The sequence below is a fragment of the Hemitrygon akajei genome, chromosome 30, assembly GCF_048418815.1.
Source record: "Hemitrygon akajei chromosome 30, sHemAka1.3, whole genome shotgun sequence".
Taxonomy (NCBI): Eukaryota; Metazoa; Chordata; class Chondrichthyes; order Myliobatiformes; family Dasyatidae; genus Hemitrygon; species Hemitrygon akajei.
In genome coordinates, this window is record NC_133153.1 from 24,413,711 (window position 1) to 24,438,668 (window position 24,958).

A 24,958-nucleotide genomic window follows, 5' to 3' on the forward strand; every position below is an offset into this window, starting at 1 on the left:
GCTGCGAATTTTGGCATTGTCAGTGACGAGCGCGGTGAAAGGCTTCTCCCAGACGTGGTCATGGAGAAACAGTATTAGGGCAACTGGAATCTGTCAATGCTGGCTGATTATTGTTGGACACTTGAGGGCCTCGGGCACTGAGTACAAATAAAAATAATCAACAAAACATTTTTAGCTCAGTTGAACTATTGCAGAGCATCAGCACCATTATGTATTAAAATGCATTATATTCAATAAAAGTTAATTTCTCGTTTCTCCAAATTCCTACATGATACAAGTGGTCTGAAATTATATTTGTGTTCATCTTCAAGCAGTCTATCATAAACAAAAATCTGAAGAAGGATCTCCTTAAGCAGTGAGAATTGGGTTGCAGCGTGGTCAGTTAGTGTTGAGTTTGGGGTGTGGGGATACATAGCAGAGTGTAGATCTTTGCAGGATTGAGAACTGGGGTAGGAATGCATGGAATTGTGTGATCCTGGAAAGAGAGTATGTTGCTGGGAGGGGTGGAGGAAATGGATAGCATTTTCTGGGTTGTTGAATGATGAGACACAAGAGATTGCAGATGCCGGAATCTTGAGCAATAAACCATCTGCTGGCAGAGCTCTGGTCCAGCAGCACCTGCGAGAGGAAAGGACTTGTGTAATTAAGGTGTGAGTACATGCCATTGTGAGGGTTGCTACGTGATGAGTCAAGGTGGGGGGGGGGGGGAAGTGTGTGGCATTTTATGAACCCTTATGCGGTGACAATTGGGTAGCGAAAGAGAGAAATGTTGACATTGCGCGGACCCCGCGGACTGAGAATTGATAGAAGAGGGGGTGGACACTTTGGGATCTTGGGCCCTTGAGGACTTGTGGGTGGGTGGGTGACACGGGTGAGAACTGCGCAGTGGGCACAGGAGACGGCAGGTTCGCTGCTAACTGGAGCGGCGCACAACCAGCAGGATTAAATCCAGCAGTATCAGTGGGAAGGGAATTGGACCGGAGCACGCAAGGTGGGCGAGCCAGGCACTGTGCGGGGGAGGGGGGGAGTGCGACCGGGTAGGACCCGGAACCGGACCCGTTGCGCGGCGGAGGACCTTGCCCGGCTGGTGGATGACGTCACAGTGGGGCGGGGTTTAATTAAAGGGACCGGTTGCGCAGAGGAAATGTGAGTGTCGCTAGGGCGGGGGAAGGGTCAGAGGAGCGCGAGCAGTCGGGACCGGCGGCCGTTACTGGGGCAACAGCAGCGCGGGTGCGAGGGGAAGCGGCTGGAGTCGGAGGGTGTGAGCGCCGGAGCCAATGCCTGACTCGGACACGGCGGAGAGGATGCACGGCTGCCTGAGGGAGCAGACGCTGGTGTTGGCCGAGGATTACCTGCAGCACTGCCTGAGCCCGAGCCGGGAGCAGAGGCCGCCCAACAAGGCGGCTCGCACCCTGCGCAAAGTCGCCGACCAGATGGTGGAGCAGCACCAGACCGCCTTCAGCAACATGAAGAGCCGCTTGGATAACGGCCTGCGGGTCTACGCCAGGTCGCGGAGCGGGGCGGCCGGGCCCGTGGGAGAGGCGGCGGTGGTGGTGGCGGCCGAGGACACTGCGGTTGTGGCGGCCAGCTTCCTGCGCCGGGTAGTGGAGGAGATGTCGGCCGACGAGAAGATGAACTGGGGCCGGGTGGTGAGCATCTTCGCCTTCGCCGGCGTGCTGTGCCGTCACCTCAGGGACTCGGGCCTCGTCATGTGCCCCGAGGCTGGGCCGGGCCCACTGGACACGCTGGCGGAGAGTGTGGCCAACTACCTGGGCAAGGAGAGGCGAGAGTGGATCGAGCAGAACGGAGGCTGGGTAAGAGAATGGGGGGCCAGGGCTTGACCTTGCACCCGCTTACCGCATTTGTACGCGAGCCCCCGCCCCTTCCCTTAATCCACCCCCGGCTGTTCCCTTCCAGGAGCCCGGAAAATGGACCCATCTCAGCTCCTTCCCTTGGGTTGTGATCTGGAGAGGGCTTACGGACAATTCTGCATTGCTTCTCAATACAAGCAATGAGCATTGGTCGTGTTTTGCTTTTCCGTCCTCCTGATCGAGCTCATGGAAAATTAGGGTATGAACAAAGGCAAGTTGAAGGCTTAAAATGTGTTTTCTCGCCTATCCCTGGTGACTAGTGTTGAGTTGGCAAGTGCTGATGTCTTAAGCAGGGTATACACTTGCAGCTAAATTGTGTAAGCCAGTAGACCCAAAGATTTTTTAAATATCCGTCTCCGTGCTTTGTACACTCTCTTAGCATTTCAACATCAAGGTCCCGATGGAGTACTGGGTGTGATTATGGCAACCAAGGCATTAATAACCAGACTGAAGCGGTTTATTTAGAATCTGACTCCTGTTGCCTGGTATTTCCTCACCTTGCCTTTTTATGAATGGAAGCTTTATCTAAGCTGCTCATGATTTTTAAGAAAAAAATGTAAAGCATGTTACATTTCTCAAATTCTTTAAAATTGCAGTGCTGTTGTATTGGTAAATATGATGCTAGTCATAAGTATAAAGTTAGCCTAGTCCTTTATGAAAACAGGCTTTATTTAACCTGATTGATTAAAACATGTCAAGGTGTGTTGCATTTCTCAATACCCTTTAGTCATGTTAGTCATGATTATAATCCTATATATGGGAAGAATCTTAATTTGGTAAGATGCCAGAGGAAAATTTTTTTTTTTTTTTTATCTGTTCTGGGTCATAAAGTAAGATCTGTATGTTGACAAGTTACATACCAGAAATTTTGAGATTATGAAATAATAACTTTAAACTTCAAAAACGAGAAAATTTGCAGATGCTGGAAATGATAGTAATACACAAAGTGCTGGGGGGAGCTCACCAGGCCAGACAGCATCTGTGGCAGAGAGTCCTGGTGACAGGTCGCAGCCTGAAGTGTCAACTGTTTACTGTTTTCCATAGATACTGCCTGGCCTTCTGATTCCTCCAGCATTTTGTGTATAAATTTGAACTGAATTCAGTACAAGGGAAAGTGTATACACTTTGTAGTATTGATCATTGTCTTTTTTTAGCATGAGTATTTAGACTGTCTTGGAAACACTTGAATCCAAATGACACGGGATGTAGATGTAGCATGATGTTTTTTAAAAAAAATATGGTACCAGTAAGTGGATTGGAAGTATTGGTGAATAAAGTGCTTAAAGAAATGGGCTGGGCAAATTTACATAGACATCTGGCAGACGATACACAAATACAGCAGCTGGGCTTATTCATACACAATGCATGATATTGAGTGTGGACCTTGAAGCAAACACAGCTGCTTGGCATTTTCCCTTTTTTTCTGAATGGAGTTGATTTCTGCATAAGCTTTGAAACTGATCTTAGAGCATGCAAATAATCTGCTGCATTGAGTTGTTGCACTCACCTTTTAAGCTGTGGAGTTGAGAATAGAATTGAGATCTATTGATATTTTCCCCGGGAAAAGTAAATATGCTTGTGTGCTTTGAAAATATTTCTTTCCTGTTATTAGCCATCCTGGTAATCTGCCAGGGATACTTCATTCAAATGTAACTGATCATATTAATGGTAGAGACGGTGCAATTATTTTAATTTGGTTATTAAATTGGAAGATGCTGTATTGTTAGAATTGATCCTGTGAGTTTGGTTGTAAGGTCAAAATCAGGATTTACTAGGATTGATATTTATAATTGGGCTTTATCAATTTGCCTTGTAGCATCTCTGGAAGGGAATTGCAATTCTATATTCCTGCAAAGCAATTTTTAAACCTTTAAATTGCCTTTGGAAAAATGAATGACTGGAATCAGTTCTTTCTCTTTTTTTATAGGATGGATTTCTCAGATTCTTCAGCAGGGAAGAGCACTGGCAAGAATCAACAGTGCGAAATATGTTGATAACGGTTGCTGGCTTTGGTATAGCTGGGTTAGCTTGCCTTCTTGCTGTCCGATAGACTGCATCTAACCAAATGAACAGCTGCTAACATCCTGGAAGATACAAATTTCTCATGCACAATGTTTTCCAATTTTATATCTCCATTTTTATGATATATTTGGATGTTGCCATCATGTGGAACGGAGCAGCAAATCAACATGGAGATCTCAAACTTTTGTCTGAAGTTTGCTAATGTTAAGTTTGTTTAATGTACACAAACTTTTAAATTAATATACTGCCTACAATACAACAAAGTTTCCTTGTAATGTTTTCAAAAGGCATTGTAATAAGAATTAGGTTTGAATAATAGGAGGTTTGATGGATAGTGGATTAATGTGCAGACAATGAGGGAAAGAATTGCAAAACTTGTATTCCCATTCACACAAAAATTGCACTAACCATTGGAGTAAATGACAAAATAATGTATAACCAATTCTTTCGGATGCTTTTGTTTCATGGCAGTCTGTGCATGTGTGTGTTGTAGTCAAAGGCCATCTTATGTGCCCTGATCCGAATTAAACTTAACAATTTACAATTTGTTTAATTATGGCAACAAGTGTTGTCTGTATTTTTCTAACTTAATCCACTTTACCAGTAAGAAAAGCACATTCTGCCTTAAAAGTTAAAAGCCCACTGGTGCTAGTTTATCTTGTGTCTCTAATGGAATTGAAATGATACCAGTCATCTGGTATTAACTGTAAATCATTTCATCTTTGTGATAAAGGTGTATTTTCACAGTATACAGCTTTCAAAGTAACAGCAGAAAATGGTACATGGACCCAGCAAACTATCAAAAAAGACTGCTATTTTCATTATCAGGGTGCTAATATATCAAAAACTAAAGATTCTCTGTACATTTACAACTTTGAAAATGCTTCATACAAATTTTCAGATGGCTTCCAATTGTACCAATTTAATGTTATTGCCAATGTTGTAGTTTAAATGAGAAAGGAAGGGGGAGACAGTGAAATTTTTTTGCATAATGTTATTAATTTAACCAAACATTTAGAAGCAAGTCATAAACAATGCAAAGCTGGTTTAACTTTTATACTGAATACTCTTAATTTCCTTTCTACCCATGTCAGTTTTATTTTACTGATTGAAGTAATTATTTTCAATTCTTTAAAATGAAATGTTGAAAAAATCAACAAAAATCTTTGTCATGTGACTTCTACTTGTGCTTTTGTATTCTTTCTAACTTTATGCTATAACTAAATGGCATAATTAGTTGTGAATTGTAGGTAAATTGACAGTTGTGGCTATTTTAATTTTTATGCTCTGGCTTGTTTCTGTCCTAATGAAGTTTCATGGGGTTCATTAGCTATTTCCAATTAGGTTTTAGTCGGAGTTCCACTACCCCGCTTCATCTCACCTCATCGATCCTCTTTTGTACACTATCAATGATATATCAATAATCATTGGTTATTCTAAATATACTTTGATTACTAGTTTTTATTGATAATACACAGCCAATGAAAGAGATTTGGAATAAGCACTAAAAATGCAGCATTTGTGAAGATCTAAAATTTCAAATCTGCTTAATTTGCCTGTTGAAGTATGATTGGCAGTTACTGCTGTTTTCCTGATCATGGGTGTTGACCTGTTCTGGGGCACATTTCATGTTCAACTGGTTTCTATGCTACAGCTATTTTAACCTTCCTAGATTTGGGGGGGTGCGGAGAACATAATTACTTGAATTTTCTTTAAAATATCTGTCATATCTGGCTTCACAATCAATATTTGCACCCCCTCAATCTACATATGTTTTAGAAACAAAATCCAGGCTGGGTTCCTTGTGTTATGTTGGAGAAAGATATTTACGTTACTGGTGTCGTTTTTATTCTCGTTCCCTACATCAATATAACTAATCAACATGCTGTTCTTTACCATAAATGTGTGTGGGACTTTGTGTTTAAACTTGCTCTCATCTAAATTAAGTGGAGGAAACATGAAACTTTCACTGGCTGCACAAGAATAAATCATTTGCATTCCAGTATTAATTATTGTTGCATGGTGTGGATTGAAGAATTTGTGATTTGTTTTTTGCTGTTGGATCCCATGAACATGAGATGAACTGTTTAAAAATTCAGCAGAGAATGCCATTTTATTTCTGAAAGCCAGTTTGTATTTCCATTTACTAAATGGTTTTCAGGAATTTTTCAACATCAATATTATTTCATTGGAGAAACTAATCGTAAAGCTTTAATTTTCCCCGCAATATTATTGGGCAACTTTCAAACTGAATGTGCACTAAAGTGTAGTTAATGTCGTCAGGATAAGTGATCTTGAAAGAACGTAGTTTCCACAGCTTTGTCATGTCTTTCATTAAATGTCATGCCTCCATTCTGAATAATGTATATCCACCCTATTGCACAGTTGAAAGTTCAACTACTTTGAAGTAACATTTGAAACCTATTATTGTTTAATTGCTGGGTCAGAGAAACTAATTTAGAAGCAGCAGCTTAACTTTATCCAAAATGTGTCAGCTTTCCTTTGCTAAAACCTTTGTTATCACAATTTGAAATATCAATGGAATAGAACATATAGACCCTTTGGCCAACACTGTTGTGCTGACCTCCTTAACCTACTGCAAAATCAATTCAACCCTTCCTGCTCATGTAACATAGCCCTCCATCTTTCTTTCATCCATGTGCCTTAAGTACTGGCACTGTATCTGCCTCTACCTGAACCCTGGAAGTGCGATCCATGCACTTGGCAGTTTTTTTAAAAAAAATTACCTCTGACATTCCTCAATACTTTCCTGCAGTCATTTAAAAATTATAATCCCCTTAAAGGTGCTGGTTGTGTGCTCTATCTAAGCTTGTTATCTTGTACACCTCTCTTCCTCCTTTACTCCAGATATATTTTTTTTAAAAAGCTCCAACTTATTGAATCTTTCCTCAGAAAAGTTTCCACATCACTTCTAAGATGAAACTACCAGAACTGAACACTGTATGCCAGGTGTGGTCTGACCAGAATTTAATGGAGATGTAACATTACATCATGGATCTTGAACTCAATCCCCTGACTGATTGACTGATGAAGGCCACCACACCGTACATCTTACCACCCATCAACTTGCATGTGGACCCCAAGATCCTCCTTTCCCCCCCCTCCCCATACCACTATGAACCCTGTACTCTACCTTCAAATTTAACCTTCCAAAGTGTATCACTTCACAGCCGAATTGAACTCCATCTGCAACTTGCCAGTCCAGCTGTGCATCTTATTAACATTCCATTGTAACCTATGCCAACCTTCTACACTATTCACAACACCACCACCCTTGGTGTCATCTGCGAACACACTAACCCATGGAGAATATATATATATGTATAAAACACCATCAGTCACCAGCCTCCAAGCAGAATACTACCACCATCTGCCTTCTACAGGAAAGCTAATTCTGAATCCATGCAGCTAAGTTTCCCTGCATCCCATGCTTCCTGACCTTGAGTGGCCTACCATGGGGGATCCTTGTTGAATGCCTTGCTACAATCCATACAATCCATTGCCCACAAATGATACAAGACTTGCTGTCTGCCAGATTTCATATAATAGCTAAACTCTACTAAACTACATAATGCAAAACTGGACTGAGAAGTGGCAGATGGAGTTCAACCCAGATAAGTGTGAAGCGGTTCATTTTGGTAGGTCAAATATGATGGCAGAGTATAGTATTAATGATAAGACTCTTGGCAGTGTGGAAGATCAGCGGGATCTTGGGGTCCGAGTCCATAGGACGCTCAAAGCAGCTGCACTGGTTGACTGTGGTTAAGAAGGCGTATGGTGTATTGGCCTTCATGAATCGTGGAATTGAATTTAGGAGCTGAGAGGTAATGTTGCAGCTCTATAGGACCCTGGTCAGACCCCACTTGGAGTACTGTGCTTAATTCTGCTTGCCTCGCTACAGGCCAAGGATGTGGAAGCCATAGAAAGGGTGTAGAGGAGATTTACAAGGATGTCGCCTGGATTTGGTAGCATGCCTTATGAGTGAACTCCGCCTTTTCTCCTTGGAGCGAAGGAGGATTAGAGGTGTATAAGATGACAAGAGGCATTGATAGTGTGGATAGTCTGAGGCTTTTTCCCAGGGCTATAATGGTTGCCTAAAAAGGACACAGGTTTAAGGTGCTGGGGAGTAGGTACAGAGGAGATATCAGGGGTAAAATATTTACACAGAGTGGTGAGCGCATGGAATGGGCTGCTGGCAACAGTGGTGGAGGTGGATATGATAGGGTCTTTAAAGAGGTACATGGAGCTTGGTAAAATAGAGGGCTCTAGGTAAGCCTAATAATTTCTGACATAGGGACATGTTTGGCACAACTTTGTGGGCCAAAGGGCCTGTATTGTGCTGTAGGTGTTCTATGTTTCTATATTTTGGATTGGTTTTAATTAAAAACTGCAGCCAACTAATCTTTGTATACTTATATACCATGCTTAATATTTGGTTAGGCATCTGAGACAACTAACAGTTGAAGCAAAGTCTGAAAAATGTTTTGAGATGGGATATCTGCTACTTGGTTAATGTCATGTGGGAAGATGAGTACTTAAAACCAACATTTTTATTTGTCTATCATCAAGTAAGTTTGGTTTAGGAGAGGTTTTTTTGTGGTTTTTACCCTATTTGTTGTCTTATGTTAACTTTTGAATGAGGAATCTTTTTTTTCCTTTTCTGGAAGTTGGAAGGTCACTGAGAATTAGGCCTTGTTCAATCTATAAAACATGTAAACCATATCTAGAAAAATAAATCATTTGCATGCTAATGACTTGGAACCTATGAAAGCAATTTTGCTAATTGGTCACTTATTGAAGAGGCTTAAGGTTGGAGCAATAATAAATTTTCTGCCAGGACTGTGAGGAGTGTGAATGGTGAGGTTTGGGGTATGTAGAATTGATATGCAAAATATAATGCATTTGAACTGAGATTCCTTCAGACCATAATGCAAGCAGTTCTCCCAGTCTTTGCACTAACATACCTCCTTGTTTTAGTTATCAGCATTTCTGTTGCTAGGGTGTGCATTTTTTTAAACTAAAAGAAAACAAGTAATGAAAGTACTTAGGTTGTTAGATCTAGCAAAGCTGTCTTTCAGCTTTAGCAATTCCAATTTCAGTCCTTGCCTCTGGACTTAGTTCATTTTTGCGACAGTGGGGTCTGACCCCCACATCATTGGTGATATCAGCGTTTATATGAGAAATTGTCTTGCTTGGGCTTCGAAGGTTGATGTCCTGTGACCATTTGCAGTTAAGCTAATAGAAATCAGGCATACTTTTTTTTAAGTTGTCTGTGACTTGTTTGTACTTTGATCTGCTTTTCTGAACTTAAACAAGGACGCCTCATCCTTGGAATCCACTGATTACGCACTTTGGTGAAATTATCCAGTTTACATTAAGAGTGGAGGGGGGGGGTCATACTTCATCTTCTATAAACACTTCCCCAATAACATCAATATCCTTTGTTCTCACTACCGCTCTTCGTGGTGGATATAATGGCACTAAAAGGAGTATAAGGAAGATATTGCATGAATGTTGCTTAGGACTCAAGCTGGATATGAAGATTGGGAAGGCTGAAAATTCAACGGGGCTATGTGAAATTGTGGCTTAGATGTGGAGAACTAAGATCAGACCTTGATAAATCTTTTGACTGTGATGTGAAAACAAATAATAAATGCCTTGGGATGAATGAGATTGGCAAGTGTTTACCAATCTCCACATGATCTTGTATTTAAACTTAGCCACAATTAAAGGTAAAACAGTTGAAAACCAAGTCCATTTATGCTAAAGGAGGGAGGGAGATTGTCATACTGGTTAATCAGATTTTCCACAAATTTTTAATATTGTTGAGCTTTCTTTGTGTTCCTTAGATAATGGAAGACTGCTATTTTTATCTATATGAGGTACAAGTTGTACTGCCTTGGTAATGGCTGATGCAGGCTTCAAATGATTCAACAAGGGTATGTCTAAACAAGCTTAATATTGTCAAGACTTTTGCATTAAAACTAGATTATAAATTGATGTTAGGAAGAAGGTGCTACTATGTCTAAGACATTTTAATAGTTAAGAACTGGAAAGTTAATAATGATTAGATCGTTGGATTGGTTGAATAAGTGACTGTGCAAAAAGTTGGGAACTGATTTTTGAAACTCTCAGATGAAGCCTGTGCAGAAGCTTGGGTTTTATTTTCTTGCATTGTAAAGTTTATTAAAACTTTTGTATTTTCCTAGCTCTTATCAGTTTCCTAGCTCTTTATACTTGAACATATAATGGTGAATTTGATATGCCCAAGGTAGAAGTGGGGAATTTAAAAAACTAATTCAAATAGTGTCTTGAAAAAGTATTCAGCTCACACAACTACTTTCACATTTTAATGTCTCAAATTTAAAATATATATAAGTTGGATTTTTGAAAACGCTGCTTCATTTCAAATCAAAAGAAAAATTCCAAATTTACCTGCCACAATTTACTAAAAATTTAAAAAAACAATATTGAGGCTGAAAAATTATTCATGCCCTTTGTAATTACTACACTAACTTTCCTCAGTAGCAATATATTAACTCACTGCATTTATTGATGTAGAAAATTGGAGGACCTGTTTTAAGTGAATTCACAAGAATACTGTAAATACCCCCTCTCTCTGTAAGGTCCAACAGTATGGCAGATTTTTAACAAACCAAACCAAACCAAAATGAAGACAAAAAAGCAATCAAGACAAGTCAGAGAAATTATAATATAAAAGCACAACTCTGGGAAAGGGCACAAGACCATCTTAAAGTCACTGAACATAATCTCAGAACTCTGTGCAATCCATTGTGGAAAAAGTATGAAATCATAACCACACTACCTCGGTCAGTTTGCCCCTCTAAACTTAATCATCAGAGAAGAATGGGAGGCTACTGTGATGGTAACAGTCACTCTCAATGAGCTGCAGGTCAGTGGCTGCAACTGGAGATGAAGTTTATTGCTCCACAATCTCTAAGGCCTTGCAGTCGGATGAAGTGGAACCTTTTGGCCTCAACACTAGCTGTACATGTGGCATAAATCTTATACTGTGCATCAGCCACATAATACCATCGCTAGTGTAAAGCATGGTGGAGTTAGCACCAAGCTATGGATATGCTTTTCATTAGCAGGGACCGGAAATCTGGTCAGGATTGATGGGTATAGGAAAGTTGTCAGACACAGAGGGATCCTGTATAAAAACATTCTAGCCTCTGCCAGAAAGCTTAAACTGTGGAGGAAGTTCATATTTCAGCAGAACAACGGCCCAAAGTACACAGCCAGAAGAACCACGGAGTGGCTTCAAATGAAGAAAATTGATGCCCTTGAGTCGCCCAGAGTCCTGACCTGAACTCAATCGATGGGAAGACCTCAAGATTGTAATCCACCGCTGCTCTCCAACTAGCCTGGCACAGCTTTAGCAATTTTACATGGGGAAATGGGCAAATCCTGCTCCATTGTGCAAAGCTAATACAGACTTGTCCAAAAAATCTACTGGCTGCAATAGCTGTGAGAAGTGGTTCAACTAAGTACTGAGCAAAGGGGGATGAATGCTTCTGAACTGCTGACATTTTAGTTTTTTGAATTTTTAATTTTTCATACATTACAATTTTCCCTGTTTTTTGGGTTCTAGTATGAAAAAAGCACATGATCCACAAATTTTTTTTAAAATCTGTTAAATTGATCAAAAACCCTGCTTGTAATACTCATTTCTGAAAAAAAAACAGCTAAATACTTTTACAAGGCACTGTAAATGATGCCCTGGTCCCCTTTTCATTTGGATATGAAGATCAGTAATTTGAAATGTGGATAGTCGGAGGCTTTTTCCCAGGGCTGAAATGGTTGCCACAAGAGGATTCAGGTTTAAGGTGCTGGGGAATAGGTACAGAGGAGATGTCGGGGTAAGTTTTTTTTTACGCTGAGTGCGTGGAATAGGCTGCCGGCAATGGTGGTGGGTGCGGATACGATAGGGTCTTTTAAGAGACTTTTGGATAGGTACATGGAACTTAGAAAAATAGAGGGCTATGGGTAAGCCTAGTAATTTCTAAGGTAGGGACATGTTCGGCACAACCTTGTGGGCCGAAGGGCCTGTATTGTGCTGTAGGTGTTCTATGTTTCTAAGTATGATGAAAGGTAAGAAGTTGCATGTCAGAAAAATCCTGCCCTGCCAGAGCCAGAATGAATGTTCTTGTGTATGGTCAATAAGACCTTAAAGTTGTGGATTCGAGTTATAAATGCTAATAATGAAAACTTTTGGGCTGGTTGACATTGTGGACTTTAACAATCCCTCACTGAAAATGTGCAAAATATACTCATCTGGAAATAAATGGTCATTCAGGAGCATTAGTTTCAAAGCAGTTCAATTCTCTTGGCATTATCGTTGGAGCTGGGTGGAAAGTTTTCAGACAATGGCTGTTATAAGTCTGCTATCAGTAAATTCAGGGTTTTTGGGAATGTTCTTTGTACTATTGACATTAATGTTTTTTAATGTATTTTAAGTTTGATTTTGGCATTTATCTTTATTCCATAGTTTTTAAATTTTTTGTAGTTATTAGTTAATTGCTATAATGTCTTAATTGTGTAATAAAATTCCCATTTTAGAATTTTCATCAATGAAAAGAACTCGAGAAGGGAATTCTTCCCTTCCTCAAGAAGAAAAAGCCAGGACTGGCTATGAAAAATCCTTGGCAAGTAGGATTAAAGAGAATTCCAAGCCATTCGATACATACATCAACAGCAAGAGGGAGAGGGCAGGACCACTCGAAGCTGAAGGGAGAAACACTGGATGCAGAGGATGTGGTTGAGGTCATAAATGTGTACTTTGCATCAATATTTACCAAAGAGGAGTAAGGGAGATTTTTGCCTAGCACATTAATACACTAGGGCATTGAGGTAAAGGAGGAGGTACTGTTGGGTCTTTTAAAGAGCATTAAGGTGGATAAGTCCCCAGGGGCTAATGGGGTATACCCCAGGTTACTGAGAGAGACAAGAGAAGAGATGCTGGGGCCTTGACAAATATCTTTGTCCTTTATAGCCATAGGTGAGGTCCCGGAGGACTGATGAATAGCTAATGTTGTTCTGTTATTCAAGAAGGGAACCAGGGGTAATCCTGTAAACTATGACAAGTAAGTCTCATGTCAGTGGTAGGGAAAATACAGGAGATAATTCTTTGGAGTAGTTTATGAGCATTTGGAAAACCATGCACTAATTCAGGAGAGCCAGTGTGGTTTTGTGTGGGATAAGTCACATCTTACTAACTTGATTGAGTTTTTTGATGAAGTGGTAACAGTGATTAATGAAGATAGAGCAGTAATGTTGTTGAAATGGATTTTGGTAAGGTGTATGACAAGGTTCCTCATGGGAGGCTCATCCAATTAAGATGCATGGCGTCCATGGTGAATTGGCTATTTGGATTCAGAAGTGGCTTGCCCATGGAAGAGTGTGTAGTGGTCAAAGGGACTTGTTCTAGCTGGAGGTCTGTGAAAATGGTGTTCCACAGGGATCTGTACTGGGATTTCTGCTGTTTGTGATGTATATAAATGACCTGGATGAAAATGTAGATGGGTGGGTTAGTAAGTTTGCAGATGGTGTGAAGATTGGTGTTGTGGGTAGCATAGAAGATTGGCCATGAATATAACAGGATATAGATCAGTTGCCAGTATGAGTGGAGAAATGGTAGCTTGAGTTTAGCCCTGCCAAATGTGAAGTGTTGCACCTTAGTGGGTTAAATGTAAAGAGCACTAACACTGTTGGGCAAGACCCAGTTCCCCAGTCTGGATGAATTCTATTCCTTAATAAAACTAATTATGCCCCAATCTTCTCATTTAAAATAGACAATTAACTTGTGATTACCAACATCCCACAAGAATTGTTTTTACAAATATTGAAACAAACGATGTGTTGATTTGTTTCATTGATCTTTGAGGGAGAAATATTGAGTGGGATCTCTGAAAACAGCCTGACTTTTCCAAATAATTTTGTGTGATCTCTTGTATCCACCCATGAGGACAAGCTACGAATGTATTTGCAGAGAAATATGGGTATGAGAAACCGTGCCTTTTTAAAATAGAACACCATGTGGAAGGTAGAATTTTCACTGTAGAGGAATGAATTCCTTCCGTGCCTATTTTCAAGAAACCATATGTTGGGTATTTTCAGTAAAATAATTTTGTTCAACAAAAGCATTTAAAAAACATATATTTGCTCTAACTTCATAATGATATAAAAATTTTGGTTTAGCTTTAAAAAAACAATTTAACAATCCCTGGAACTCCCTCTATATTGAATTAGTTCAGTAATTTTGAACTACTAGCTTATTCTAATAGCATAAATTCTCAATCTGTGTTACATTTGTGTGCTTTAGAATCAATTGGGACTCTTTTGGAGGATTGAAATCACTTTGTTTTCAACCAATATCACTGACCAGCATATTTTTTTCCAAACGCGTTGCTTCCTCAGAAATATTTTCTGGTTATGAGCTTGAAGCTGACAAATAATTTCAGACTACTTGTGTCACATAGGAATCTGGAGGAACAAGAAACTAACTTTTATTGAATAAATGCTTTTAATTGCATAACGGTGCTGATGCTTTGTGATAGTTCGACTGAACTAACTATGCTTTGAGATTTTTGGTTTTACTCTGAGGATTCATGCTTAGCTGTCCAACAATGATCAGTCAGCTTTGATGGATTCCAGTTGCCCTGATACCATTTCTCCATTACTACAATGTACTGGTAAATCCTTTCACCATGATTGGCACTGACAGTGCCAAGATTTGCAGGGAAGCAGTCTAAATGGGAACGTAGAAAATTAATCTTTAGCGATGTGCCACTTCATAATTTTGTATGCTTGAAGGATTATTGTCAATCAACTGCACATAATTTGATGCTCTGTAGTTGCCAAGAAAAATTTCAACAACATCCTTGAATGCCTTCCATGTGATTTTTCTCTGGTTCTCCTAGAAGTTCTTTGAGTTGCCTGTCATTGATTACCTGTTTGATTTGTGAACCAACAAAAATATTTTTGCACCCGCTGACAACAGATTCAATCCTTGCAGTCTTGAATCCAGTAATTCTGCTTTTGCTGTTGACAAACCCAAGTCGCTGACTAGGTCATTTAACCTGTATTGAGTTACCAAAGAAGATTCATTCAACATAAAGGTTTCAAAATCTATTGGTATCAGTGTGGTTTTCCATTCCTGGCTCATGCATCATGGCATCTATGTCTGCCTCCTCTAGACCCCGTATCTCTGGTGATTTCGATATTGGGAGACTGTCAGCATGTAGCACAGGTCTCATGGCTGAAGGGAGATTGGGTTATTCAATGGATTTCTTGCTTTAACAAAGAAACCGAACACACTGGTCAGACGGAGTATCAGTCTGCCACATGATCCTTCTGCTCTCACCATATCATCAGGATAGCGAACGGCATTGACTTCCGAGTATCTAAGAGCCAAGCTCTAAGATTGACAGCACATGTTGCACAACAAATGTGATGAGCCCAGGCTTTGTCTTGGCCGCCAATTTTACACTCAATGTAGAGCTCCTAGGCTTTCTTAATAAGAGGATTCGTGCTCCGTCTTTTGAAATTTAAGCGTATATTCACTACAAATGTAACAAAGTATCACGGTTGTTTTAACATTGGCAAGACATTTTGATAACACTAATACTCCTGAAAATACATTACTTTATTATAATGAGTACACACAATATGCTATGCACGTAAAGCATAGTCTTCAACGTGATCGCAAACCAATATACATGTAAACACGTATAGAACAGTATGTGCGTGATGCCTTTATACCCTTTCTAAAACCTGCCCTGCCCTGCAGCATCCATCCTGCCTAAGCATGCCTGAATAAGAAAGAAAACCTTTCAACTTACATTGTGAGTAACATTTTAATGGACTTGAATTATGAATTGAAATAACAAATATAGATGATAAGGAAATTTCATGGTGGTTTTTATGATCAGCAGCCCAAAATCCATAAGGTACACCCAAAAGTATTCATGAAGCAAAATCATTGTTGTCTGGGTATATTTTACCATCAACTCAACTGGTTCAAGTTTGTGATTGAATCTGTTAATGGAAATGCTGTTTGTCATTGAGCCAAAATACCAATTGGCTGAAAGGACCAAATAATGGGATTAACAGTAAAAAAAAAAATTGTTAACATTGTTACAAGCAATAATCTTATCTTGATACTACTTGAACAATGCTTTAAATTTTTTTGAAACCATTCTGAATTAAAACTGTCAATTGTAAGTCTACAGAAGGAAAACAGAAATCTCTTTACATTGAAATGCACCCAATGTTATTTTAGTTGGACAGTAACATACTGATATGGATGTGATAAACTTGTATTTTAATCTTACCCAAAAGTGCAGCATTTGAATTTCATCTTGTTTCATGGTTCTTCTATTGTTGTTGATCTATCACAGTTCAGAAGTTCTCCCCTAAACCGGCATTCTGCTGGAGGAAATAAATGACAGCTTAATTAAATAAATCTTTGGTTGCTTGCCCCTGCTAATGGTCATTGTATTGTTTTAACTATTTGTAATGGGTGCATGCTTCCTTTTTATTGACTTCTTACTCTTGGCTTTGGAATTTTAACGGCATTGGAGCTCTGCCAAATTCCATTTGATTAACGAATATACAATTCAGTTGACTTGCCTTTACATGTCCAGCCGAGGTTAGTGCAAGATTTCATTCCTGAGATCTGTTAGTAACCTGACAGTTTGCAAGTCAGAAACACAGCCATGAACCAAGTTACCATACAGCAGAAATACTATCAGCACTGCAACAGCAGACTAATGTAGGTCTTCCATGAGTTGTATGGGTGGTAGGTACTTGGGGAAAGCTTGGTTGAGTCTCCATAAGAACTGTCTGAAAGCCATCTTGAATTCTGGATAGGTACAATAGAAATGAAGATACTTAGACTCTTTTTGTATATATCTGTGCTGGGCATCAAATAGATTAGGAATCTTTCCCTAGCTCTGTTCGATGTTGGGAGTTTGTAATTGACTTTGGATGAGCAATCTAAATAATGCCTTTGATCATTTTAACCATCAAGTTTTAAATATGCAGCTTCTTTAAAATGTATATGTAATGAATTTAGGCACGATTTACTACATACTTCCTCATCCACCCAACATTTTGAGTGGAATGCAGTCCACCAATTTAACTGCATGTAAGTCTTAAACCTGGTGTCTCAAGTTGAATATTGTAACTGGGAATCTGCTAAAATCATTTGGCAAATCTGGAAGCCTTTGTGGAAGTAAATACAGGTTAATGTGTGAGGTTCAAGACCCTTGTGAAAAATCTGGATCCATCTTCAAGATAAAACCACTGTTGCCTTTGACCATGCTATGACCTTTTTATCACCCCGAGGTTTCTCTTCTTGCCTTCCCATTTATGGAAGCTAGTGTCTTCACAATTGCTTCTTCCCACTCTCCATGCTATCCAAATTTGCTCTTTAACTTGTTAATCAGTTCTGGTTTCTGGATAAATTGCTCATCCATCCTTACTCTTCCCTATTACTGTAATGTCCTCTAGCTATACAGGCTCTGTTCTCTGTGTAACTTCATTTCTGGCAGCTTGCACGTTTCCTCTTTAATCTTCTACATTTGGTAGTCTTGTCATCAAGTGGCAATTTACTTTTTTTTCTCTTTATTTTTCTTCTGCTTAAGACCCACTCTAAATCTAATGTTTATTCTGTACAAACGGCTAAAGGTGGTGTCATATTGATGTGTAATGCTTCACTGTTAACATTTACTATTTAGCCATGTTTACAGTAAAAGTGCATACTGAAATTCTGGTAGGATTCCAGCAGTCTTTAATCTGTGAAATAACATGCAATGAGCATGCTGTGTTCAGGCTAAAAAAGCTGCTTTTTATTTACACAAATAACAGCAACAAAAGCATGCTATTTAAATACTTACGTGCAGATGGTTTCATTGCTCTTTCCCAGCATAGAAAAGCATCTTTAAATTAACTGCTTGGAATTCTGGTATTCTGCTTCAAATCATGAATTCATACAGACAAGGTTCTGCAGAAGCTGGAAAGCAAGAGCAACGCACACAATGCTGGAGAAACTTTGCATATCAGACAGCATCTATGGAAGAGGCGATTCAGGCAGAGACCCTTCATTGGGACTAGAAAGGAAGGGGGATGAAATCAGAACAAGAAGGTGAAGGGAAGGAGTACAAGCTGGCAGGTGGAGATAGATGAAAAGGTTTGAGGTGATAGGCTTAAGAGGAAGGAATCTAATAGGAGAGGAGAATGAACCATGGGAGAAAGGGGAGGAGGAGGGATATAAGAGGGAGGTGATGGGTAGGCAAGGAGAAGAAAAGGGGTAAGAGGAGAGCCAGAATGTCAAATGGAAATAGAGAGGCATAGAAGTTACCAGGATTTCAAGAAATTGATGTTCATGCAGCCATGTTGGAGATAACCCAGATGGAATATAACGTGTTGCTTTTCCAACCTGAGTGTGGCTTCCTTGTTGCACTTAGCATTTCAGAATAGGAAGTAGAATTAAAATGGGTGGCCTCTGGGAAATCCTGCCTATTGTGCCCATGAACTTCACTTAGAACGTGGGCTGAATGAATTCCTTAATCGCCTTTGCAAAAGGAACTTACTACTTGACTGTGGAAATTGTCAGCTTACAGTTTTATTGTCATTCATGTCCAAATACAAAGTTTTATCAGCCCATCATTAATTTGCTCCATGTTACAGCCAAGAAATTGTGTGGTGCACAATTGGTCATTTTCTTGTGTTTGAAAACTGCAGTTTGTAATTTGCACCAATATATATGTAGTAATACATGAAAGTAATTTGAAATTTACAAGAGGGAGATGAGCTGTAATTGTGGATCTTGCCATATGATTCTTTTTAAGCAGTTGTATATTTGCTGTACAAAATATTTAAGATGATCTTTAGACAATGTGGATAAATGCAAAAATTCCAAATTTCAAGGTTGAGCTAGGGAAGGTTTTTGGGAGTTCTGAGTTTATTATTTTAAACTTTCAGTGACAGTAACTTTTTAGCTGCACAGTTATATCATTTGTAGGATCATGGTTATAAAATTCAAAAAAGTTTTGGCAGAGATAAAAGCCTGGAGAAATATACTAAATAGAGAATAACAGAAGGGTTTTGAAGACAAGAACTCTTCATTGGCGGGTCAACAGTTTATTTCTTTCCTCTAAGTTCCATCTGTAATAGATTTTCATACAATACACTGTATTTCAATGAACCCACTGTGTGGCTACATTTTCAAAGGAAATGTCTAAACAAAGAATGTGGCTTTGTGTTGAATATAATTCCCACTGTCCTCTGGGGAAATAGATATGTGTGATAAGGCACCAAACTTTCACTTCTGGTTGGTTAAATGGCATTGGTTTTAGTTAACATTTATTGGTTATATTCCATGATTTTTTTTTGTCTGTGCTTTTGCAGTGAAAAGTAAAAAATTAACCCAAAGAATGCTGTGTATGGGGCCATCAATGAATCATGAGTTAACACAATGCATGTAATGGAATTTGAACCATTCTAAATTTATTCAATAAGATATTTTCTTGTATAATGCTTTAAAGTTCAGAAACACTTGATTACTTAAAAAAAGTGCCTTTATGCTCTCAAGAGTGACGTAATGGACTGAGCTATTTGAAGATGATAATACTTTAGACTGAATGATGGTTTGGCAATCGTTCTGAAAATTACCATGCATACTTGGATTTAGTTTTTAAAATTAAGCATAAGTAATAAACAGAATACTGTGGAAGCAATTTGATTTGCATACTGAGCAATTGTACATAAAATGGTTTGTACAGCATGGACAATATCCACAATACTTCTATATGTAACTGCACTAAAATTCATTCATCACTCAAACTAAACTGTGACTTACCCCTCCACAGTTCTTTCATCTCAGTGCCCTATCCTTTAAAATAAGTATTGTTGGTTACTAATGGTACTGAAGTACTGCCTATTTTTACTGTTTTCTTTGCTGTAAATTTTGGATGCAATTAGCTGGCGATGCTGGAGCCCAGAAGAAGATAATTTTGCTCGGCTAAAATCTGGTGGTATTACAGCTCAGGTCAACAAACTAGGTACCAAAACTTCTAACTTGAAGTCCTGTTGATTTTTAGGATCTGCTAATGTAAGCAGCAAGCTTTAACAATAACCTCTCTGAAGATATTTATCTGTGTATATATTTAAAAATGCATTATAACATCTACCACTTTTGCATCACCTCTTCCCTCCACAAATTTGCATTATTCCATATGCTTTTAATATAGGCAAACCAATGAGTTATCGTGACATCATAACGATTTATGCACCAATCTGATGTCTTGGACGTTGAGAGGTTTGGATATTTTAAACAAACAACGCTCCATCTGAAAGCTGCTTTAATATGACAAATTATGATTATTCTAGACCATATGTGATAGGAGCAGAATTAGGCCATTTGGCCCATCAAGTCTGCTCTGCCATTTCATCATGGCTGATCCATTTTCCCCTCTTAATCCCATTCTCTTGCCTTCTTCCTGTAACTTTTCAAGCCCTGACTAATCAAGAACCTATCAACCTCCACCTTAAATACACTCAATGCCCTGGCCTCCACAGCCACCTGTGGCAATGAATTCCACAGATTCACCCCCTCTGGCTAAAGAAATTCCTCGTTTCCATTCTAATGATGTACTTCAATTCTGAGGCTGTGCCCGCTGCTCCTAGACTCTCCCACTATAGGCAGCATCTTCTCTACATCCACTCTATCTAGGCCTATTTGATAGGTTTTAATGAGATTTCCCCCAACTGCCATTCTTCGAAGTTCCAGTGAGTGCAGGCCCAGGGCCAGCAAATGCTCCTCATACGATAGCCCGTTCATTCCCGGAATCATTCTCGTGAATGTCCTCTGAACGCTTTCCAATGTCAGCACATCCTTTCTTAGATAAGGGGCCAAAAACTGATCACAATACTCCAGGGGAGGCCTCACCAGTGCCTTATAAAGCCTCAGTATTACCTCCTTGCTTTTATATTCTAGTCTTCTCGATTCTATTATGGTTATTATTCAAAAATAGGTTAATTGAGTGTGCCTGCAAGTAAATGAAACTCAGGGTTGCATATGGTAACTAATATGTACTTTAATAATAAATTGATTTTGAATGTGAATGTGACTGTATGCAGTTTTTATGTTGACCCTTTAACTTGTTAGTTCTTCAGGCTCTGGGCAATGAGCTTATTTCATAGTCCTTATCCCCCTGAGCACCTTTGCACCAGCATTTGGTCTTTGTCAAACTGTATCTCATCTTGTCCTTTTCATGGATTGGCCTAAATTATCTGCTCAGGTTCGGGTGCTTGCTTAGTGACACAAGCTTTTCTATTTTTAATAAAGCTTTTACGTTTATTCATTCAAATAATTTGTGCTGGTACTCTCTGATCCTGTTGTAAATCTCCCGGAACTTGGAGTCTTTCAGTCGGACTTTGTTTCCTGTGCTTAATGGAAATATTTGAGCAGTATTTTCCTAAATTGCTATCAGTACAACACCCTGGATACTAAAAGCATTCAGCAATGAGTAAAGAATGTTTCTGTCTTAGTTTTAGCTCAGATCTATGTAAAACCTCTAGAATGCAGCTGAACATGACACAGTGAACTGGAACGAACTAAACTGCCTGTATTTTTACTGACCAAATATGACTTCAAAATATTGTTGATATTTTAAGTTTTGTGCTTAACAAGTTTCCTCTGATGGATTTGTATGCTACATTTATTTTTAAAATTTGTTAGTCAAATTATATCCTTGGCAGTGGTGAAGGCACAGAAATTACCTCAGGAATTGATATAGGAAGTTAACATTATAAAATGAGCAACGAGTTTGTGATGGAAATAGAAAAAAAACAAAGCATTGAGAAGTGGGTAATGATTTGAACCAATTATCCACTGTATCTGTAATCTACGCTCAATGGACTCTATTAGGTACATCTGTACACCTTGTTAATGCAAATATCTAATTAGCCAATCATGTGGCAGCAACTCAATGCAAAAAAAAGCATGCAGATATGGTCAAGAGATTCAGTTGTTGGTCAGACCAAACATCAGAATGAGGAAGAAATGTGATAAGTGACCATGGAATGATTGTTGTTGCCACACGGGGTCTCAGCAAATGCTAATCTCCTGGGATTTTCACGCACAACACTAGAGTTTACAGAGAGCAGTACGATAAACAGCGTTCAGTGAGCGGCAGTCCTGGGGACGAAAATGCCTTGTTAATAATGAGAGAGGTCAGAGGAGAATGGCCAGGCTGCTTCAAGCTGACAGGAAGGTGACATTAACTCATATAACCATGTGTTACAACTGGGGTGTGCAGGAGAGCATCTCTGAGTACATATGTTGAAACTTGAAGTGGATGGTTTAGGGCAGCAGAAGACCGGGTTCCACTCCTGTATCTAATAAATTCACTTGTATGCACCAGTAATATACTAATTGTACATATTGTCACATTTGCTTCTTACTGCTTGCCTAATTGAGTTTTCCTTTTGTTTAGTAAGCATTCACCATGGAAGTGTGGCATATCTGGACCCTGTTTGTAGACTCCAGTTTGCCTTCAATGTCCAGGACATTTCTTTTCTCTCCCAGCTAGTCACATGGATGAAATTTCTTTTCTTTAACTTTTTGTGCTGCATACATATGACATTGTTGTATCAAGTCCTCGTGTAACCTTATCCTTAATTAGTCCACAATCTCCAGGATCAAACTCAGTTTGACACGGAAGTACTGTCAAATCTGAAAACAATTTGGACTTTAGCAGATTGAGTTGTTTGGAATTTGCTATTTCAGAATGAATATACATGTGCCAATATTTAAGTATTTTTGCATTTTGATGGGATTAGTGCATCGTTTACTAGGATGTACTTTGACATTGTTGAACAAAAAGCTGATCCATATTCACAGTGTTCACTGTCATTACTGGTTTACTGTACAGTATTGTGATGTGTATTCCTTGCATATGAGGTCAGAGCGATCTGGACTTGCAGGTCATTTGCATTCAAGTTTCAGCCAAATTCAGACCATCTAACCGAGTGTACTATCAGAATAGAAGACAGGACTTACAGCTGCAATTCTGGCAAGGAGTGATTGTTTCTTGCCACAATGTTATGTTGGCTTTTTTAAAGGCAAAATAGTCATCAGTGACTGCAGAAGTTACCCATCTTATTTTTAAAAAGACATTTCCTTTTCTGTCTTCCCACCCTCAGCCCCTCCAAACTTAACGCATAACCTCATGAGTAAATAGTAGGAGGGGAAATTTACAAAAAGACCGTAACATGACATGGGTGTATTTCCCTGAAATTCATTTAATCCCCATTGCCCATGGGTGGACCAGGTATGGTCAGCAAGAACTCATGTCTTGTACAATTCTGACAGCTTCTATTCTGCTGTTACAAGACTCTTGAATGCTACTCCTTATACACTAAAGATGAACTCTTGATATCTCATTTGAATGCATCTTGGCCCTTGTTCTTTATCAGTTTACTTCCACTGCACTTTCCCTGTAAATGGAACATCTGATAGAGGTGTATAAAATAATAAGGCTCATAAATAGAGTGGAAATTGTTTTTCCTTTTCACACCCTGTGGCACATCAGGCTGCATTTTTTGCCATTTCCGTTTTTTTTAAAGGCCGAGTTGCTAGCTTGGTGCTCAACCCAGAAGACGTGCAAGGAGCCAACTGGATTCAAACTGGGGATCATTTGCCTCAAAGTCCAGTCCCGATGCCACTACACATAAAGTTGAAAGCCAGCACCTTTTTCCCAGGCAGCGGCTAGTACAAGAAGACATACTTTTACGGTGATTGGAGGGAAGTATAACTGGGATATGAAGATTTTTTATACACAGGGAGTGATAGTTCTTGAAGCGGACTGCCAGGAGTGGTGGAAAGGGCAGATACATTAGAGACATTTTATTTAAGAGGCTCTTAGATAGGTACATGGATGAAAGAAAAATGCAGGAGTGTGAGCGGGAAGGGCTAAGATGATCTTGGAGTAAGTAAAAGGCCCAATATCAAGGATTGAAGGGCTTGTACTGTGCTGAAATGTTCTATGTTCTATACTCCGAACTTTAAAAAAAATCATTCTGTACTACTCCCAATGTACTTCATGGAATGACTGGATGACACACAAAAACTTTTCACTATGTCTCAGTACGTGTGACAAAAAAATAACCAATTACAATTGCCATTGTGTGATAGTTGGACCCTGGCTTAATTGTTACAAAACAAAGGATATGCTGGCCTTTGGTTTAAATACTGTAAAGGAATATAATTCTTGCAATTACTGTGTACAATTCCTTAGGTGCGTAGTTTTGATCTGCAAAACCTGGACGTTGGCATTCAAGGATCATTATTTCACAGATCCCATCTGACCACAACATGAGAGTATCATTACTACAAGCTTCGGTACAAGTGTCAGCTGATCAGCACCTAAAAGAGATGAGCACCAAACACTGCCTAATGAGCATTTCTCATATCCATAGTACCATGGTTAAAATGGAAACCTTCTCTAAACAAAACAAAACATTAACATTGAGAAGAGAAATTATTTATGGATTTTCTTACTTTGTCTCAATACAGGGAAAATCAATGAACTTCAAGACTTTGCTCCTGGCGTGTATAATGCATCATGAACAATGAGCCAGTTTTAATGGCCATTAACCTGAATCATTAACACTGTTTTTCTCACCACAAATGATGCCTGATCAGTGGGATGAGTATCTACCTTATAGATAATTTAAAGTTACCATGGACAACAGGAGGTTAGACCTGTGGGTAATAAATCTTAATTAAACTTTTGATCAAACAGCAATCACCGCAGCACTTGTCAACCTTCTCGAGGCCATTCTGTCAAGTTCAGCTTGATGTTAAAGGTTAATGCCTTCAGGTCTCCTCTGCCTCTCAGTTCTGTACCACAAAGCTATGATGAGTTGTGAAACATTGTGGTCTACTGGGTCCTTCATCACACTGGAAACCACTTGTGTGATGAATAGGTGTGATGGCTAATTCCTCTAATCAC

The 24,958-nt window shown here is 39.2% G+C and overlaps 1 protein-coding gene across 1 annotated transcript; it reads left to right on the forward strand.

The window, feature by feature from the left end:
* Positions 1–1,122: 1,122 nt before the first annotated feature.
* Positions 1,123–4,446, forward strand: bcl2l10 (BCL2 like 10). The gene is made up of 2 exons (XM_073033141.1): positions 1,123–1,814; positions 3,799–4,446. The coding sequence occupies exons 1-2, from the start codon at positions 1,278–1,280 to the stop codon at positions 3,919–3,921; spliced, it is 660 nt and encodes a 219-aa protein (XP_072889242.1). The 5' UTR covers positions 1,123–1,277; the 3' UTR covers positions 3,922–4,446.
* Positions 4,447–24,958: the final 20,512 nt, after the last annotated feature.

Coding starts and splice junctions, on each gene's coding strand:
- bcl2l10 (XM_073033141.1), top strand. CDS start 1,278: ATGCCTGACTCGGACACGGCGGAGAGGATGCACGGCTGCCTGAGGGAG. Junction 1,815..3,798: donor TCGAGCAGAACGGAGGCTGG/GTAAGAGAATGG, acceptor CTTTTTTTATAG/GATGGATTTCTCAGATTCTT.